This window comes from Phaseolus vulgaris, chromosome 1 (genome assembly GCF_051622355.1).
Source record: "Phaseolus vulgaris cultivar YP4 chromosome 1, ASM5162235v1, whole genome shotgun sequence".
Taxonomy (NCBI): domain Eukaryota; kingdom Viridiplantae; phylum Streptophyta; class Magnoliopsida; order Fabales; family Fabaceae; genus Phaseolus; species Phaseolus vulgaris.
In genome coordinates, this window is record NC_143498.1 from 44,378,986 (window position 1) to 44,400,053 (window position 21,068).

Here is a 21,068-nt window from a genome sequence, read left to right on the forward strand (position 1 = left end):
TGGAGGAGATTATCACATGATGGATCTTCTTTCCTTACATTCGATTTTGTTGGAAAAATGCCATCTATCTATTTATTTTCTCAGTCTTATTTACCTTCATATTTCATCTCTCTTTTCTTACTTTTATCACATTCATCGTGTTAGGTCGAGGCTGTCCAAGTGGAATTTCAACCCAGTAATGATTATGATATATGGTGAGATTTTTTTCATCCAATTGTTTGGAGAAGAATTGGCAGTACGATGCTCTCGTACAGAAGCTTGTGATTATGGTTTTTAAACATTACTTTTGTTACTAATTTGGGTGCAATAATGAAGATTGTCCAGCTTATGTTAAAAAAGTGATGGTGTTTTGGATGCCAGAGGTTCGTATCCACATCTTTTGTCTCTGTCTACGCCATGTAAGAAGATTTGTCTCGATAAGGGTCATGCTGGCCATTATGATTTGAAGTTCACAAAGTTACTTTTGTGAATCATTATAAGGAGCAAAACAACTCATCTATGCCATGCTGTGTTATCTGTGCAAAATTCAAATCCTCGCCCGTGAGTTTTTTAGGACGTGCTCTTCATCCAACCAATTAACAGAACTATTTCAGAGTTTTGAGTTCGAGTTTCGAATATATATTTTAACTAGAATGTTCTTATTCGACTAAAATATGACTATCTAGTTAAAAAAACAGAAGTTATGATGACCATCCATTGCATATGATAAAAACATATGGGTCTTCAGAACTAATTTAGGGGTGGAAAATGTAGAGAGATGCAAAATCCTTAACAAACTTAGCTAAATTGGGAAATAGTGGCACGTATTAATTATTAGCCAAACTCCTAGAAATTCTTTTCCTCGTTGCTTTTTCTTTAGGGAAAAAAATGGAGAGTTTCGAAGAACTGGAGCCTTTTGTAAAGAGGATCCAAATAAAACCTGCATTAATTTATAAGCGTGAGTGGAAAGGTAAACTAGTTAAGGTGAGAGTCTAGATATGTATGTGTATTTGTGCAGAGTGTGAAGGTGGTCCATGACGCATAGGGGGTACTCAATTAAAAGGAAAAAAGAAAAAGAAGAGGAAAAAATAAATAAAGGGAAAGATAAAATGTCAACGGTTACTCAATGGAGCTTTGAATTGAAAGTTCTGAATCACAATTCCCAGCCATCTTTCGTGTGTGTGTGTGTGCCCTTTATCAAATTCTGTGCACATCCCCACATCGCAGCCTTTGATGAGCAACTCTTTACAAACGCATTTGCTATGTTTTGCATGAACCAGTAAGTTATCAACTTAACCAAAAACTATCAAAATTTGCTTTTTATAATTTCCCAGAGGATCACCACATTGTCAATGGCACTTAATTGGATGTCTAGTTTTGCTTAGCTGATCTTTGAAAATATCCTCAAAATGGAGTTCTATTTTGCAAATGAAGAGAAAGTTGGACATAACTAAGAAAACTCAAAAGAATCTTAAAAAAAAGCTTTAAAGTAACGGTTTCACGCTGGATGCATTAACCTGGAGTAACAAAAAGAATGAAAAAAGTTTGTAGTGATTAAAATTCAGTATGTTCAGTGGAAGAGAGGAAGGGAAAAGAGCATGGGGATTAACGAAAGGAGATGATGGAGTTTGGTTTTATGGTATATCTATCTATCTATCAATCCAAGCTTTTAGAAAGGATAGTTATAAGTTGCAGGGTTAAGGTACAATACATCCCATTTGCCTGCTAAAAAAAACTGCCTCTTTTCATATCCCTCTGCGCCACAAAGAGACAAACCAAAAGCCTCTTCTTTTTCTTCCCCCTTCTTCTTCTTGCATATGTCATCTTCCACTATCAAATCTCATTCAACTATCCCTATTTTATTTCCCTTTCTTTTCTAATCCTAATAATGACCATTCCCATACTTTATTTTCCGTGTGCTTCTTCCTTCCAATGCATATCCCATCCACTCCACAGATATGACAGAAACACAAGTTGTCATGAAATGCCACTATCAGGTAGTAGTAGTAGTAGCTCCGATGGTGATATTTTTGTCCTGCACCTTTAGACACTAATCTTCAAATACATCCAAAACTTCTTTTCTATTCAATTCACTGAGTAGAACAATCATTTCTTAAGGTCATATCACATGTATTAGTTACAGAAGATAATTGTTATCAAACTTAATACAACTGTTGTAGACAACCAGAGGAATGTTTGCAACAATTTCTACATTATTATTTCTTGAAATCACCAATCTTGATGATTCTCACCTCTCATTTAACGACTCCTTCGCTTGATTTAGAAGTAGCACCAACAAAAATTGATGATTTTCAACATATTTCAGTGAGTTATAAAAAATGCTTTAGAAAAAGTGTGTCAGAAGGAGTGTAGTTAGCGTTCTTCTTAAAGGTTCATAATTAACCTGTTTTACTACAAGTATTTTGTTCCGCTTGCCAAACTAATGCAGGTCTGTGAGGTCACCGATCTATTCCTGGCATGAAATCAGACATTATATTTGTCCCTCACATTTTGTTTTTCTTGGTCTACCTCATTTCTGGTTAAACATCAAGAATTTCAACGAAAAAAGCTTCATTTGCAGCGAGGGTCCATCAGTTTGGCACAATGAACTAGTTTAGCTAAGTCCGAACAGTTCAAATTTGTGTCTTAGACAAATTTGAATCTGTCTAAGTTACATTCAACTCAATGCATTAATCGGATATCGTGCATCCAATTGACTTACTTTGTACAACATTGTATGCATCAGTGATATTACTCAACTGTTAACAGTGAAACAGAAAAGTACGGGGCAGACAAAGAAAAGCTTCCAATTTCAAATTTGCATCAATTTGTTCTTCAGAGATACCTGGTGGGCCAATTCATCCATAAAGTTCACTCCACTAACCATCTTGTATTTTACCTGAACTTTCATCTTTGCACATGTGCTATAACATACGCAATACATTATTAAATTAACTTACCCAACGTGACAAAGAAAAAAGGAATGTTTTCATCTCCAAACACTTCCAAGTCGTGCATGTAATGTAACTACCCTGGGAATTGAATATCTAATGTATTAAACTTTGATTGGCTTTTTTTCCTTTTCCAATTTGATTAGTTTGGTTGATACAGTGTATATATAACGGTGTATTTGGCTGAGGACTACGAAAATCTTACGATGCAAATGCATATTCTCTCTCATGTACGAAAGAGAGACTAAAGTCTCAGATACACATGCAGAGCAACCAGTGCAAAGATTCATGCACTGAAATGATGACATGATAGAGAAAACTGAAAAAGAAAATATGCCATTGTCAAAGTATAAATTGAGGTAATCTGTCCCTCTCAGAAAAAAGGCAACACCACGGTTCAAAATTGTATAAATCAGCTGATATACAAGAAAGCATAAACAGCTTGCTTGGTCAGAATAACACTAAGAATTTGAATGCAAATTGAAAAGGACATGTATAAGGAGAATGTCATAAACGGTAAGGTTAGGTGTTCAAAAGGAAACATAATGAAGCACAAAATGGCAGAAGAGAAGCTAAAATGAATAGAATATGAGATGACATGCATATTAAGGCTTAAATAAAACAAGTCTTTCCATTCAGATGTGGCACATATGAGAAGCATTCTATCAGCCTCTGTCTTTACTAATCATGTTTTATGGTTAGATAGCTTTATAAGAACTAAATGAACATATAGATTCTCTGAACTATTAGTAGTAGTGTGTGTTCGATTTCACAGTGTGAAGTATCTGAATTCATTTTGTAAAGTTTAATGTCAGTTTTTTTGTTTTTCTCAAGTTTGGTTGGTTTGTGTGATTCAATCAGGAGTTGCATAATTTTAGTTAACTATGTGCCTGAAATATTTAAAGTACTGTAGCGTCGTAATCTTTTGGTTGAAAAAAGTATGTTGGTGGGTAAAAAGAGAAAAATATTTATAATTTACTTTTTATCATTTCTAAATAATGTAAAAAAAAAAATGTGTAAAAAAAATCCTCCGATTGAGATTACTAGAAGAAAATTAATCTAAATCCTTTTTTTATAAGTGTTAATATTCCCACCTCAAATTTACGTTGTAATATCAAAATCTTTATTCCTTATATTTTATAATTCCATTACATATTTAACTAAAGGATAGAGAAGTGGGTTATAAGAGAGAAAAATATTTATAAAACATTTTGACATACCAAAATAATAAATTTGATTTATATGTATCATATCTGAAGAACAATAAAATTTCACCCATATAAATATAACTAAAGTCTACATCATAAATAATTTATTTAAAAAAGTGAATTGTGTGAAACTTATAAGTTTTATAATTTGATGCATTATCGGGATTCTCTACTATAAGTTTTATTAAAAATGAATAAGAATAACAAAGTGATCAAATAATTGATATTGTATTATATTTAAAAGGTACACATTATGTTGAGTTTGATCTATATATATATATACCATGTATCAAATAATTTATATTAATATAAACTTTGTATATAAATATAACCAATGTAAAATGAACTTTAGTATGAGATTTGTAAAACATTACTGTCTAAAGATATTGAGTGATCTAATATTTGGTAAAAAGGTAAATTATATATAAGTAATACACAGAACAAAGTTACAGAAAAGATCTAAAAAAGAGTTACAACATCAGATAAAAAACTAAGGTAGGAGAAAGCAGAAGATTATAAGGTAAATTATATATATACACAGAACAAAGTTACCGAAAAGATCTAAAAAAGAGTTACAACATCAGATAAAAAACTAAGGTAGGAGAAAGCAGAAGATTATGTAGTATTGCTTCCTCCACCAAATGATGACTATTGAGAGCCATTAAATTCCTGATAGGGTTTAACTACATTGAGGTTACAGCAGGTTGCAGAGATGACAGCATAAGCAACTGGGAGGAAATCTTTCAATACTACATCAGAGTAATTTCATCTCTATCCTATATCATTATTATATTAATTCCAAAATCGATAACATTAAAGATAATTTTCACTCAATTGCAAAGTTTGAATAGCTTTGTTATGTGCCTAATTACTAAGAGAAACATTAGTAAACAAGAAGGTATCTGAAGTGAATTATCAAAATGACATCACAGCATCGCAGTAGGGAGAACGTGGTGGAGGATTTTCCACGGTTATTTTCAGACTGACAAAGCGATGAAAACAGAAGGTGCAGCGTTTTACCAAATGGGGACAAAAATAAGGAATAGTAATCAACCACTGTTGTTCACTTCTTTTTCACCCTAGTTTACATTATATGAACTATGTAGACAAAATACACACACTTCCCCAACACGAACGTTAGAACTTTTTAGATTAATTATTGGTTCTTGATCTCGAAAGACAAGAAAACCCATTTCAAACTTATTAACCAAATTTCGAAGAAGAGAAATAAATACTTCACCAAAGGAATCACCCAACCGAATAATAGAGAGATATAAATAGACAAAATTTGTAGTATCACTGTATAAGAAGGATACTTTTAGTAAATTAAATTTCACAAGAAAAAACTGGAGCGAAGCAATTAGCTCTTCGATTCAGTGGCTTCTTCCTATTTTAGAATTGAATTCTTTGCAGAAGATTGATCTTCAACTGCAACCTCTGGAAAATCTAACTAACACTAGGTCAACAATAATACGATGTTTATATTATTGTATTTTAATTATTATTTGACTAAAATTTAAATTATATAATTATTATTAATATTTTTTAATTATTTTTCCTGAAGATAATTTTTTTTGTTAATTTTATTTAGTTGGTCTTAAACTCATCATTCACTTAAAAGACAGAATATATTTATTATATTAACTAATTACATTTTCTAAATATTGAGAGTCCGAGCTTTACTAATATATTTCTAACTTTACTTCTCAACAATATTTTAAAGATTTGCAAAACTATATTTTCAAGATTTGCAATACAATGAGAGGGAAACACACAAGTGAAGTGATCTCTTTCCACCTCCATGTCTTTCTTTTGACAATCATGAGACAAAAGATTTTTTTAAGCTATCAATTCCTCCATATCAATTTTATAAATATTATTTTTTTATTGACGACAAACACTCTGATCTCATATTTAATTTTGACTATACATTGAATTTTACATAAACCAACACTACACCCACAATTGCACAATTAACTTATGCATCCTTTAGTTAAATGTGCAAACGAATGTGGTTTTTTAATATGTTTATTTTCCCCCAAAAATGCATGTAAAAAACAAAGATTTTTTTTAAAGTTGTTGTTTTGGGCCCGACAAGAATTGAATTTGCTGCTAGGTATTTTTATTAAAAATTAAAAATTAGGGATTACATAATTTTAAAGATCAAAAATATATTTTTTGAAAAAGTGAACCCAAGGTTGACACTACTCTTATGGAATAACGTAATTTGTAAAAGGTCAAAATTATTTGTTAGTGTTGATATTTTAAATTTTTTAAGAATTATATTTTTCTATAATTTACAGAAGTGTTAGACAATGCAAATGCAAACAACTATGTTTAATATTTTTTTAGATCATACAGTAAACAGACACAATGTAAACTATATACCAATATTATAAAATATTTGCATGAATATTTTTATCGAAAAAGGATATTAAGTAAAAGATGATGTATATATCATATGAATACTCAAACAATAATTTTTATTAAATATCCAATGTCATGTGCGATCATATGGATGTTTAACATTTTTTTGAACGTATAAACGTTGAACAAAAATTATTTTATTTATTAAAGGACGCATTTTAAAATAAGAGCTAAGTATAAAATGGTACATGTGGTCATAGATATACCTAAAAGACTTTTAATATAAGAGGTAGTGTATGCTACACAATTATGTCATACAAGTAGGTGCATACGAAATGGAACTAAATTAAAAAAATAGTAGAATGGTGGTGGAAATAACAAAAAGAGAGGCCTATGAATAAAGGCCCATAATCTGGAATACACATGGTGAAAAAACAAAATAAAATAAAAAAGTAGCTCTCACACGTACTAAACTAGAGGTCCCACGTGAATTGCAAAGAAGAACATTTTGTAAAAGGAAAATATTTCTTTAACATAAAAAAAAGAGTTAAATACATACACTTTACAAACTATTATAATAATATTTTTAATTAAAAAATAATTAAAATATTAAATTATTGGTATGAGAAGTGTATGTATCTTTATGTGTATGGTGTTAACATCACCCTTTGTAAAAATAAGTGGTCCCACAAACTTGCACATGATTGGGTAAAGAAAAAACAAAATATTAAACCGTGGACCCCATATGTTATATGTGGATCTTGTGTGATTCCTCAATTCTAAGTGCATGGGAGTTTTAATTCACCAATTTAAGCAAAAGCGTGGACCTGACTCCCCTTTTCAAGATTGGCACCATGTGCCACAATAAGACACAAGCGCTTATTAAGTTCCATAGATTCAACAAAAAACAAAAGAAAAACTACAAGACCCTATTCATAAATACTAAGATGAATTAAATAAAACCCTAACAAAACACAAGATTGGAGATAACAATAGGGCTCATTGGCAACCTTGTACGAGCACGGTACATACCCTATGCTCAACTGCACTCACAAAAACTGAGAAAAAAAAAGGAACTGTTATTCATGTAAATAAAGAAGAGACGGCAAAAGAAAACACACAAGTTGAAACACAGAAACTGGTACGTGCATAGGTGCACCCAAACTGCACCTTCATATATGTTTATCAAGAATATAGTCACAGTAAAAACTATTAAACATGTTGATAGCAACCCGCAACTCCCAACCACATTGCTGCATGTAGATCAAACCAGAGACTGCAAATGAGGCAGTGGACTTCATACATCCAACACAATCACACAGAAATACATTAGGAGAACAAGTTGCGTTCTCATCAATTTAACACTGAAATATATGGAGAACAACATCGTCCATACGCCAAAACTTGTTCTCTTACTGACAACAAAGAACGAAATGAAACTACGAAACGAACAAATAGTAACAAAAAGAAAAAACGTAGGACCTAACAGAGAGCAAGGAACGTGCCCACTGGTTTGCAGGTCCTAAATGAGGCAGGTGTTGAAAGAGCGAAGGCTTTTGGTTGCGTCGCCAGCGGCGTTGAAGGTGTGGTTCTATAATCAATGATTGTTGTGGATGATGGTTGTGACGTTGAGAGCATGGTGGTGGAGAGTGATAAGGAGGAAGGGTAGACGGTGGAGGAGAAGTGAAAAAGAAAAATGAGAGAAAAATCTGTAATTCCTTTTTTCTCAAATAATAGTGAGGGTGAATGCCCTTATGTGTGTGTGGTGGAGTTTATGGAGTGAGTGTGCGTGTATTCTCTTTTTTTATGAAAGGAGAATCAGGTGCAACAATTGTTTGCAGTTGCCTTTTTCGTTTGTGTGTGGTTGAAGATTTTTTTTTTATTTGTTTTGATTTTGTGCTGCATCATTTTTATTTTATTTGTTTTTACTTTTTAGGTTAAATCAAAAATGGGCTGGCCCAAAAAAATCCTGTTTCCTTTTGGGCAGTTTCTCCCTGCACCATATCATTTAAAACATGTACCCAATATAAATTTTAAAACCCAACATTGCCCTTATTTTTTTTCAAATGCTATAAAGGAGTGTTGTGTTACTGTGGTGTACGTTTTGAAACCCTTATCTTATTTGAAATGCTACAGAGGAGTGTTGTGTTGCGTGTGCATTTTGAATGGAAGTGGTGATGGTGTAGTGAGTTGCAACAGTGACAATGGTGTAGTGATTTTTTTTTGCAACAGTGGCAATGGTGCTCACTTCTCCTCCAGTTTTTTTTATCGACAATGAATAAATAAATTAAAAGGGATACTTTAGGGGTATCCCAACCCTTATACATGACCCAACACCACCAATGTAACCCTCCAAAAAATATAGACAACACAAGGGGTTACTTTGGCTCAAGCTAAAAGAAACTTTGGACAGAAGCAAACTTACCCACAATTCCTATCTTGTACCCCAATAACTTCAAAAAGCATCACTGGGATGCATTGCACATTGCTCCGCATATTCCTAAAACAAATAAAATGATGCTTACAAGAGACAGACGCTGCCACACAATTATAAACTTATCTAATAAGTACTGCAGCAACTAGCATCAAGCACCAGAACAAACCCAAACCGCATACCTATGATTTCTTAATCTTCCTTCTTATTCCAAGCATCAAGGCCTTCTGTGTAGCTCTTTAAAACACCTTTAGCAATTGAGCATCATGACTCCCCTCAGCTCTAAAGGATTTTAACAAGACCAAACTGTAACAACACTAGAAAACTATCCTACCACCAATCTTTCCTTGAAAACCAAAGGGGAGTCATATCCCAGGAGGTAGCTAATAGAGAGAAAAACAACCACAAGAGGCACCAAACCCACCGATCCTGCAGAGAAAAACCAGGACTATATAAATATATCAACTTAACCACACTGACCACCGAGACTCCCCTTGACAACACCATAGCACCGCCCCATATAACAACAAAGACAGAGGCCTTCATGGCATTGACGCATTAGAAAAACCTTAACATGCTTCAACAAGCTATGAAAGTTGTGATGGCCTGCAGGGACCAGATTTCATATCTGCAAGAGGTAGATAATTGACACCTTTGCCATCATAATTTCATCATAAAGACATTGCAACTGAGGGGACAGAGAGTTAGTTACTATGGAGATTGAACAACTGCAGACTCCATTAAGGAAAACAACTCAAGAACTGGATCTTCAACCCGAACAAACCTTCAGCTGCTCCGTGTCCATCTATAACCATCTCTAGCATTCCAAACCTTTACCAAACAGTCCATGGTTGTTCACAACCGAGGCTCTTGTGTTCCCAATCGGTATTCCACTCCAGCATACAATCCTACATAGTAACATAACAACATTCATAACAACACACCATACAAGCTTCAGGTTACAGCTTTCACTACAAAAAAACGTGTATAATGCAGCGGTTATTTTCATAAAAACTGGCGTTTTTAACCGCCGCATTATATGTCAGTGGCGGTATTGCGTACCGCCAGAATTCTTGCCGCCACAAAGTTTAATGTGGCGGTCAAATGAGAACCGTTGTAGCAGACGCCATAGTATGCATTGTATAATGTGGCGGTTTTAAGCGTGCAATTGGCGTCAGTTATAAATGTCGTAATTTTAAAACTGGGTAAACCAATTCTTACGTAAATTGTGGCAGATTTAACCGCCACTTAATACAGTATAGTATGACATTTATAATACACTTTATAACTGTCATAATTCGAATATTAAATATTTAATTTTATTTTTAATATTTATAATAATTTATTTAATTCTATTTTATAATTTGATTTCATAATATTATTTAATTTGATATTATAATTAAACTTTAATTTTATTTTTAATATTTATAATAATTTAGTTAATTCTATTTTATAATTTGATTTTATAATATTAATTAATTTGATATTATGTTTCATAATATACATAATTAAGTTATAACATAAACTAATTTCATAATATATTTAAAATTGAGAAATATAATAATCAAAAGATGAGTTCATTCATTCAATGAAATAACAAAGTTGATAATGTCAAACTAATCCAAACAACAAGTAAATTAAATTGTCAAAATGTAAATTGTTTCATTTTCTAAACATATTACAAGTAAATTCTCAATCCTAATTTGTCTTACTCCCTCCACTTGATCTTATATTCTGGTTTGGTGATGGAGCACCACTAGCAACATCCGGTGCCTGGAATAAGTTAAAATATGTTTAAAATTAATTGACAATTTTTAAAAAATAAATGAAAACAATATTATAATAAAATTTTAAGTATAGTAATTTATACCTCATTAATAGATGCTTGTACCAAATTTGCGGCCATTGCAGCAAAATGTTCCGGCACGTCTGGTCTAGAAGCAATGTAGGCTAGCATAGTATGCATTTGGCTCCTTACAACTGCAAGTTCAGTTGCCATCTTTTCTACCTTTTCTTCAACATTTGTTGAAGACCCACCACTAGAGGAACCATTATTCATATTACTTACCCTTGTTGTGGATTTCCTGAAAGCAAGGTTAGGACAAGCTCCATATGAAAGTCCTCTGACCCTCCCTGGATGCTCCTTTCCAAAAATGACACCAACAGGATCATTTGGAGATATATGTGATGCAGTTTCTGGATTTTCCAGCATTAACTCATCAATTTTATCCTACATAAAAATGGAAGCAACCAACTTTAATGTTCGTCTTCCCAAAACAGTCCAAAATAGTCCAAGACAGTATCCAAAATAGCCCAAAACAATCCAAAACAGTCCAAAACAATATATACCCATGGTAGAGACAATATGTTCCCAAAACAGTCTAAAACAGTCCAAGACAATATCCAAAATAGCCCAAAACAATCCAAAACAGTCCAAAACAATATATACCCATGGTAAAGACAATATGTTCCCAAAACAGTGTCCAAAACAGTCCAAGGAAGTATCCAAAATAGGCCAAAACAATCCAAAATAGTCCAAAACAATATATAGCCATGATAGAGACAATATGTTCCCAAAACAATCCAAAACAATTCAAGACAGTATCCAAAATAGCCCAAAACAATTCAAAACAGTCCAAAACAATATATACTCATGGTAGAGACAAAGTGTTCCCAAAACAATCGAAAACAATTCAAGACAGTATCCAAAATAGCTCAAAACAGTCCAAAATAGTCCAAAACAATATATAGCCATGATAGAGACAATATGTTCCCAAAACAATCCAAAACAGTTCAAGACAGTATCCAAAATAGCCCAAAACAATTCAAAACAGTCCAAAACAATATATACTCATGGTAGAGACAAAGTGTTCCCAAAACAATCGAAAACAATTCAAGACAGTATCCAAAATAGCTCAAAACAGTCCAAAATAGTCCAAAACAATATATAGTCATGATAGAGACAATATGTTCCCAAAACAATCCAAAACAGTTCAAGACAGTATCCAAAATAGCCCAAAACAATTCAAAACAGTCCAAAACAATATATACTCATGGTAGAGACAAAGTGTTCCCAAAACAATCGAAAACAATTCAAGACAGTATCCAAAATAGCTCAAAACAATCCAAAATAGTCCAAAACAATATATAGCCATGATAGAGACAATATGTTCCCAAAACAATCCAAAACAGTCCAAAACAATATATACCCATGGTAGAGACAATATGTTCCTAAAACAGTCCAAGACAGTGTCCAAAATAACCCAAAACAGTCTAAGAAAGTATCTAAAATAGTCCAAAATAGTCCAAAACAATATCCAAATCCAAAATAGTATGTCTCAAAAATAGTATATACAAAAAACAATTACTCTGTTCAACATAAAGAAGAAAATGAGAGGTTCAAAACTGATATAATTAGAAGTTACCCCAATCTCCATAGCTTCATCATTAACATACGTGTCATTCTTCCTCTTGTGTGTGATCTTCCACATCTCAGCTCGGCCAATGTTCCTACCAGTCTCAATTTTCTATACATTCCAAAAAGGATAATATAATTACAAAAATACATAATATATTATAAATCAAAATATATGCCAAATTCACAAAGCTACATATATGTAAATATACCAGATTATCCCTCCTTCTTGACAATGCCATAGCTGCACCAGTGTGAGGAATAGTTTGTTTCTTTCTTATCTCTCTATTCCTGTTACACAGTTTCTACACAATAAAATGAAATCAGTTTTTGCAAATTTAAAATCAAGTTGAGTGAGAAATATATGAAATGAAAAGTATGTACCACTGTGGAAGGCTTGAGACGATAATCCACAAATATAGCCCACTGCTCCATGTTAAGACCATCTGGAACATTCTTTATCAAGTCATTTCTGCTTAACACTGGGTCATAGAATTCATTCCAGAGCTTGCATCTATACTCCCTCCACAATTTGCCAATTTTGAACATAACATCTCTCTTAGCGAGATCTTCATTTACCATGAAGCAAAAACGACTCTTGAAATAATACAATTGTTAGTCCACATATATATTCAAAAACTGAAATAAGAATGTACATATTTAATGTTTTATTGAATGTAGGGTCAATTACCTTCAGTGCACTTTCCCATATAGTATCCTTGTAAGTATCAGGCACAGATGACCAACTTTCAAAACTTATAGGCAACAATATATGATTTGTTGCTAGCTGTCCACAAACTCCAGCAAGCAAACCACATGCTTCTCCAATGGGTTGAAAGATATCATCATAGTTGACAACCACACGTATTCCAATGGGCAAATTATGAGCATCCCTAACCTTGAGCTTCGTTTTCTGAGTAACTCCGTGCTCATCTATAAAGTATAATACATTAAGGTATCTGCAATGAAAGTAATTAAATGAAAAAGAAAAACACAACAACAAAATTAACATATGTTTACCTATAGTATCAACAAACCAATAGTGGTTTGAATGTCTGCCTTTTTTTGGTGCCACCCTTTCTGCTTCAGATTCTAATGTATGCGGTTGTGCAGATTGAGGGGTATGTGGTTGTGTAGACTCGGATGTATGTGGCAGTGTAGACTCAGATGTATGTGGTAGTGCAGAGTCAGATGTGTGTGGTTGTGCATACTCAGATGTGCCTTCAGGTTGTGCAGATTGTGAGATTGGTGGTTGAGTAGACTCAGTTTGTGGTAGTGCTGCTGATTGAAAAGTAGGTTGTAAATCTCGTGGTTGTGCAGATTTTGAGATTTGTGGTGGTGTATGTCCAGATGCTTGTGGTAATGGAGATCCAATATGTGGTTGACCAGATTTAGTTATTTGTTGACGTGTAGTTTGAGGCGTGTCATTAGGTTGAACATAGTTCCTCACAGATGTGTCTGAACTATGTCCACCAATTGCCTTAAGCAAGTTCTTAATCCTCTTAGGCTTAGGCATATCTGCACATAAAAAGGAAAGAATAAAATACAAAAACAAGATATAACAATGCATATCAAAGTACATAATCAAATAGATGTGCCACTAACAATAACCATACATGTGCAGTTTTATTAACAAACCAAGCTTATTATTACTCTGACATTGAGTCATTTTCATGAAGTTCGTGATCATTGTTGTCCTCGTTTAATAATTCATCATCTTCATCATCCCTAAACAATGGCAAATGTTCAGACTCGCTGAAAAAATGGTTTAAATCTTGTTGTGGACATGGTTCCAGTTCACAAACTTCATTATCTCCTTCTCCCATATCATACAAGTCTCGTGGTTTCAAGTGGACGACAATTTTCCAATCCTTGTTAACTTCATCATTAACATAATATACCATTTCAGCTTGTGAAGCTTCAATATATGGATCATGCTCCTCACGATCTCCCATGTGAATTAATCTTGAAAAATTAATAGAAGTAAAACCCCACGGATCCTTTCTAAGCCCCTTATCTCTTGTGGTGTCAGCCCATTTACATTTGAACAATGTCACTTTAAAACGACCATAGTAATTAAGCTCAATTATATCTTCTAATTTTCCATAGTATGCCAAATCCGCTTCCCTAATGTTTTGATCAGCCATACTTGCAACACATGATGTTGATGAAGTTAAGTAAACTCCACTGTTTTGGGTTTTTAACCCATGTTCTCGACTTTCGGTCCTAAACTTGAATCCATTTACATTGAAGGCAGAAAATCTTCTAGCATGTGGAGTCGGACCTTGAGATAGATACTTAAGATCATTTGACACTGTACTTGAAATGTCTGGGTTATTAATCTACAAAAATAAGGATTGAATGTGTGAACATATGTTACAAACTATAATAAAACAATTATAAAAACAGTTTCTACGTACCCTTTGAGGAAACCAATTCATGAAATCCTTATTAACAATCCTTTCTATCTCTATATTTGAAATTCTTCTCCCTCTAGACCTCCTTCGCAAATGACTTTTAAATTCCCTAAGAAAATAATCATAACCAATGTGTTACTAATGATTCCATTAAGGACACATTTTGAATATAATTAAATTTATAGTTGTGTTAACACTCACTGAATGAAAGGGGTAACTTCAGGGCAATTAAATAACACATATCGATGTGCTTGAGTTCTTTGCATGGTTGACAACTCAAAAGTTGAAGAGGCACTTACTACTCTACCAATTGGTGGGAAAATGGTACTCAATTGTGGCATATTTGTATTACAAGAATCATCCACACGTGAAGGCCTATTACTTCTTGTCTCAACCCCTTCCATATATTCAGAGGTAAAGGTCAGAACCTCTTCAGCTAGGTATCCTTCGGCAATGGAACCTTCAGGTTGTGCCTTGTTTCGAACATATGATTTTAAATGTCCCAAATACCTATAAAATAATTTTTCAATTAGGATAATCAAATATGAAGCTTAAAAAAACTTCAAAATCTATGTGTGCCAAAAACATTTACCTTTCTATGGGATACATCCAACGATAATGAACCGGGCCTCCAAGTTTGGCCTCACCAACTAAGTGACAAGTTAAGTGCACCATAACTGTAAAAAAGGTAGGAGGGAACAACATTTCCATGTGGCAAAGAGTTTCAATGATGCGGGACTGAAGTTTATCAAGTTCGGTTTGGCTTAAACTTTTGCCACATAATTATCGAAAAAATGAACATAGTTCTACTATCACTCCAGTCACATTGTTTGGTAAAACATTACGTATGGCAATGGGTTGTAAATGTTCCATAAGAATATGACAATCATGACTCTTGAGGCCAAAAATCTTTCCAGCTTTCAAATCAATACACCTTGAAATATTACTCGAGTATCCATCTGGCATTTTCACATCTTTCAGTGTTTGTAAAAACGTTTTTTTCTTTGGTTTTGACAATGAAAACACACTTGGCCGAAATCTTCCTCTTTCATCTGGCCAAAGTTCATTCCTTGTACCCATTTCTTTAAGTACCTTTCGGGCTTTTAAATTATCTTTTGATTTCTTAGGGTCATTGAGTAATGTATACAAAACATTGTCACAAACATTTTTTTCAATATGCATGACATCTAGACAATGGTGTAACAAGTTCGTCTCCCAATAAGGAAGATCAAAAAATATACTTCTCTTTTTCCATTGTTCTGCTCCAACAACTTCAAGAACATTCTTTCCCCGACCCCTTTTACTTGTATCCGTAGGTTCTAATGGTTTTCCAAATGTAACATTGATACCCTCAACTTGTTTAAATATGTCTGACCCTGACAAATGTTCTGGTGCTTCCCTTAGTTCAGTTCTTCCGTCAAAAAGAGAACGACTCAATCTGAATCTATGTTCTTTATGTAAAAATCGACGGTGTCCCATAAAGCTGTATTTGCCCCTATACAGCAAAGAAGACTCAGTGTCAAAGTTACAAGTTGGGCAAGCAAGACCAGTGTGCGTGTTCCATCCAGATAAATTGCCTAGGCCAGGGAAGTCACTAATTGTCCACAACAAAGCCGCTCGCAATGTAAACATTTCTTTTTTCGAATAATCAAAAGTTTGCACTCCATCGAACCAAAGCTCCTTTAATTCTTTTATGAGTGGTTGTAAGTATACATCAATGTCGTTTCCTGTCATTTGTTTTCCAGGAATTATCATGGATAGGATAAAAGAGGTTTGCTTCATACACTCCCAAGGAGGACGATTGTATGGGATGAGGACTACTGGCCATATACTATAGCTTGTACTCATGGTTCCAAAAGGGTTGAAGCCATCACTAGCTAAGCCCAGTCGTACATTTCGAGGATCATTTGCAAATTCTGGATGTAATACATCAAATGCTTTCCAAGCCTCGGAATCTCTAGGATGCCTCATCAACCCATCCTGGTTATCCTCTTATGCATGCCATGTCATAGATTCAGTTGTCTTAGAACTCATAAACAATCGTTGCAATCTTGACTTCAATGGAAAGTAACGCAAGATCTTTGCATATTGTTTCTTATCTTTATCTTTCCACTTAGACGTTTTGCACCGTTTACATTCTTCTAAGCTTTCATTCTCTTCACCCCAATATAGCATGCAATCTTTTGGACAAGCTGGTATTTTGACATAATTAAGACCAAGTTTGTTAATCACATTCTTGGCCTCATAAAATGAGTTAGGAAACTTAGCATGTTCAAATGCGTCTTTTAGCAAGTTTAGAATCATGGTCATTACTTTATCACTCATTCTACACATGCATTTGATATGATACAACTTCAACATGAATGATAACTTTGAATACTTGGTACAACCTTCATATAGTGGTTCATTATTGTCCTTCAACAACGCATCAAAGTTTGTATTTCCTTCACCATGCAACATATCATCTTGTACACCATCATCTTGAGTACCCTCATCAATGTGATCATCGTGGTGCCCCACAAACCCAAATGCATCGTTCAACATGTCTTCCATTGGATTATGAGATTCTATGACATCTTCAATGACATGCGCACTTGGAACAACCACAGACTCATTTCCACTTAGTCCTTCACCGTGCATATACCAAGTTTGGTAGTTTTGAGGAAAAGTGCTACATGTTAAGTGTTCTTGAACTACATCCCTTGTTTGCCACTTATTGAAACCACACTTTGAACACGGACACTTTATGACAAGACCATTAGCATGTCCAAATGCAAATTCCAAAAATTCATTCAAACCATTTGCATATTCAATGGTGTTTCGTGGTTTAGAAATCCAACTTTTATCAATTGGCATGACTACAAAACAAAACACCATAACAAAAAATTACTTACATAAATGTGTTAACTACATAAAATAGTTAATCAGAACCTACATTTACCAAACTAGCTTTTGGTAAATTTTATGGGTCACACAAACAAAATTTTAATTATACAACCAATCTATACGCTTCAAAACAGATCTGGATGGTTGAATATAAAGTTAGATCCAAACCAATTTGCAAGTTTGGTTTGGATCAATTGTTGTCTCTATGAATTTCTTAATCATTCTATAAATAATCATTATCAAATAACCATTATAAATAACCATTATCATTCTATAAGCTAACACAATGCAATCAAAATTTAAGTACGTGCAGGTCATCTTCAAATTAATGAAACTAAGTCTGTAAAGGCTAATATATAATAAAAGTTGAAGTAAGACATGAACCCTTGCTTTTTGTAGTTAACCATTCATATAAAAACCGACTCATGCTTAAGTAGAATAAAAATAAATGGCTAAACCTGTAATAAATTCCTGGGGTTGAACCTGAATTTGCAATATTATCCGGGAACAGTATGGTGTAAGAAATAAAATAGACCTGCAAGAAAACAAAAAAAAAATAACACGTTACACATTGAAAAATACATAAAAATAACCTTTAAGATATAATTTTTAAACAATGCAGACATACAAGAACAAGTTGAGATAATTCATTTTATAGAGTTCAATGGTGTCAATTGATCCAAATAAAATACTTTTTGTAACGTAAATGTTTTTTTGTTCAATGTTGTTTATTCATCTTATCTAAAGACCAAATTTGAAGCTCCAATCCCAATTACGCTGCAGCATCTTATCTAATCCCAATTACGCTGCAAGCCACTTAGTTAGGACCATGCATGGCTTCTCATTTATCCTATTGTCCCACTTTCTTAGCTTTTCATCGTGGAAAGCAAGCCACTTAGTTAGGACCATGCATGGCTTCTCATTTGTCCTATTTTCCCACTTTCTTAGCTTTTCTTCACCCAAATTCTATCTTAAAGGATCCAATCAATAATCCATAACTCACATTCATGTTCCCTTCATGTTCCTATACTGCTTTGGGACCAAACCCAACACAAAAAAAACCAATGGATCACTGTCACTGTTTAACCAAATTCTCGTGAAGCAACTTATCACATGCACAGAAAAAAAGTCATTGCTTCCAAGTTGTTTACATCTAGTTTATTCATAAATTTATTTGATGGAGCATTTGATGGGCATATACTTTTATCAAAGCATAAAACTGATTGATTCTTCCACAGGAATATTACGGGCCTCTTCCTTTTACCCCGATCATTACCAACCCAAAAACCTACACATATGGTCTAAAGAAACTATTGTTTAAGGTCCCCTCAATACCACAATTCAGCACTCATTATGTTACTTGTGCAGTAAAACCAAGTATAATAAAAATGATGGTGGCAGCGTCTAAGAATTTGAATCCAAAGTCGAACCTCCCTTCCACACGCTAGTTTACTGATATGTAGTGACTTCACATTCTTCATCTTCCATGACCCAGCATGAACCAGCAACGGTTGTTGACATCCAATATACCTTACATGGCCACCTGCAGGGTTCATTAACAATGTTCCATTCCTTATTTCATCTGCATACCCAACACAAACGCTCTACACCCTTGCTACCATTCTTTCAACCATACTTCCATTTTGTTTCCATTCTTCTATATTCTACATTCCAGCAGCAGACCACAATTTGATTTGTGTACTTCTACATTCCAACGTATACACACCAACAAATTGAATTATTAAAACAGAATTTCTGCAACCAAATTCAAGATCCTTTCTCCATGTAGCTCCCAAGGTGATCGTGCATACCACTTGCTCTGCTCCACACACAAAACCTCATAATTAAAGCTTCTTGCAAATGCTGCTACCGCCACTCTACCTTGACCTGCACAAACCACACCAGCATTCTTTGTCTAACATCAAGCAACTTCAAACCTCCCTTTTACACCTCCAATCGGCTTCTAGCTCCAAGTCTGGCATCAGAGTTACCTGGAAGCCACCTAGCAAACCCGATCACCCTTGGAGCAGCACCTTCAGCCAGCACCTGCTCTGTTTAACTCTCAAATGAGTGATATGGAAACTCTCAAAGTGAATTAAGAGATCCTTGTGCTGAACAGAACCACAAAATCCAAACCAACGAAGTTATTGGTTTCTAAAGAAGAAAAAGATCTCATTGAGAGATAATGAGCATTCCTTCCACCAACGAATCCCAAATCTGCTAACGATTTTAACCTATAACAATTTCAAACAATACACTCCCAAGACAGAGGTTTAGGGTTTCGTGAGCACAGACCTGAAAAACCTGGCGCGAAGGCGGCAATGGCGAACTCAGGGTTTCTAGAAGGTCAGTGGAACAACCTTGAGCGGAGCGGCAATGGCGGACAGAGGGTTTCGTGAAGCTCGCCTGAGGGTTTCGTGGGTCGTGAAGGTTGCGTTAGCGGAGAAGGAGAACAGAAAACGGTGCTGGTTTCATGAAGACACTACAAGACGGTTTCCAAAGTGGGAGACAATGTTGGTTTCCAAAGAAGAGGAAGACAAAATGCTGCTGGTTTCATGAAGACACGAGGGAGAAGAAGTTGGTTTCCAAAGTGGGAGACAAGGCTGGTCCAAAGAGTGGGAGACATGGCTGGTCCAAAACAAAATTAATTTTTAACAAATTTTTTATTTTTTTTTTAAATGAAAATAAAGAGGAATGGTATAGGAGGGAAAGCAAACGCGGGAATTTTATTTTGGAGGATAATTATGGCGGTTAAAAATGCCATATTCTAAAGGATCATTGTGGCGGTTACTAAAATGTCGTATTATACGGCAGATTGTGGCGGTTATTAATAACCGCCATATTAAAACCGCCGCATTGTACAAGTTTTTTTGTAGTGTTTCCCTTGCATACCCTCCGTAATAGCATTCCACTTTGATCTTTGTAGACCAGCAAGCTTACAAGTGGCTTAGCACTTGACCACACCACAAATACTCCAGAGATGCATGTACCTACACCTTTAAAACTGATACTCTTACTCCCTTGCACCATCACACCTAACTTGATAAAGACTAAAATCATCTCTAAACTTTAGTGTCGTTGCTTTAGGGTCTTAGGTGTTTCTGACGATTTATGGGGAATGCATAACAAAAACACCTTTTCTTCCTACACAAACAAAGAGAACATAACAGCTAAACAAATTATCCATCATGACACCAACCACCACCCTTATAACACCTAAAGCAGACTATGGCGCAACACTGATGCCTTAGAATTCTGTGGTTGTCCCTAACAGAACCAGACCAAGGTATAGGTTCCAACAGCTGCTAGAACTACATATACTTTCAAAGAGTGCATCAACGCTCCCCATACCTCTGCCTTTTAGGATTATGTTTGCAAATCAGATTGGGCTTCACTTTTCCACTACTGGAT

The 21,068-nt window shown here is 34.4% G+C and overlaps 2 protein-coding genes across 2 annotated transcripts; both read right to left on the bottom strand.

Moving 5' to 3' along the window:
• Positions 1 to 10,637: 10,637 nt before the first annotated feature.
• LOC137816042 (uncharacterized) lies at positions 10,638 to 12,903 on the bottom strand. Its single transcript, XM_090296863.1, has 4 exons — positions 12,739 to 12,903; positions 12,567 to 12,659; positions 10,810 to 11,169; positions 10,638 to 10,712 (listed from the first exon to the last, which is right to left on the bottom strand). Exons 1-4 carry the CDS (start codon positions 12,901 to 12,903, stop codon positions 10,638 to 10,640), a joined length of 693 nt encoding a protein of 230 aa, XP_090152989.1.
• Positions 12,904 to 14,003: 1,100 nt separating this feature from the next.
• Positions 14,004 to 17,522, bottom strand: LOC150029652 (uncharacterized). Its single transcript, XM_090296864.1, has 4 exons — positions 15,364 to 17,522; positions 14,973 to 15,281; positions 14,775 to 14,880; positions 14,004 to 14,696 (listed from the first exon to the last, which is right to left on the bottom strand). Exons 1-4 carry the CDS (start codon positions 15,480 to 15,482, stop codon positions 14,004 to 14,006), a joined length of 1,227 nt encoding a protein of 408 aa, XP_090152990.1. The 5' UTR covers positions 15,483 to 17,522.
• Positions 17,523 to 21,068: the final 3,546 nt, after the last annotated feature.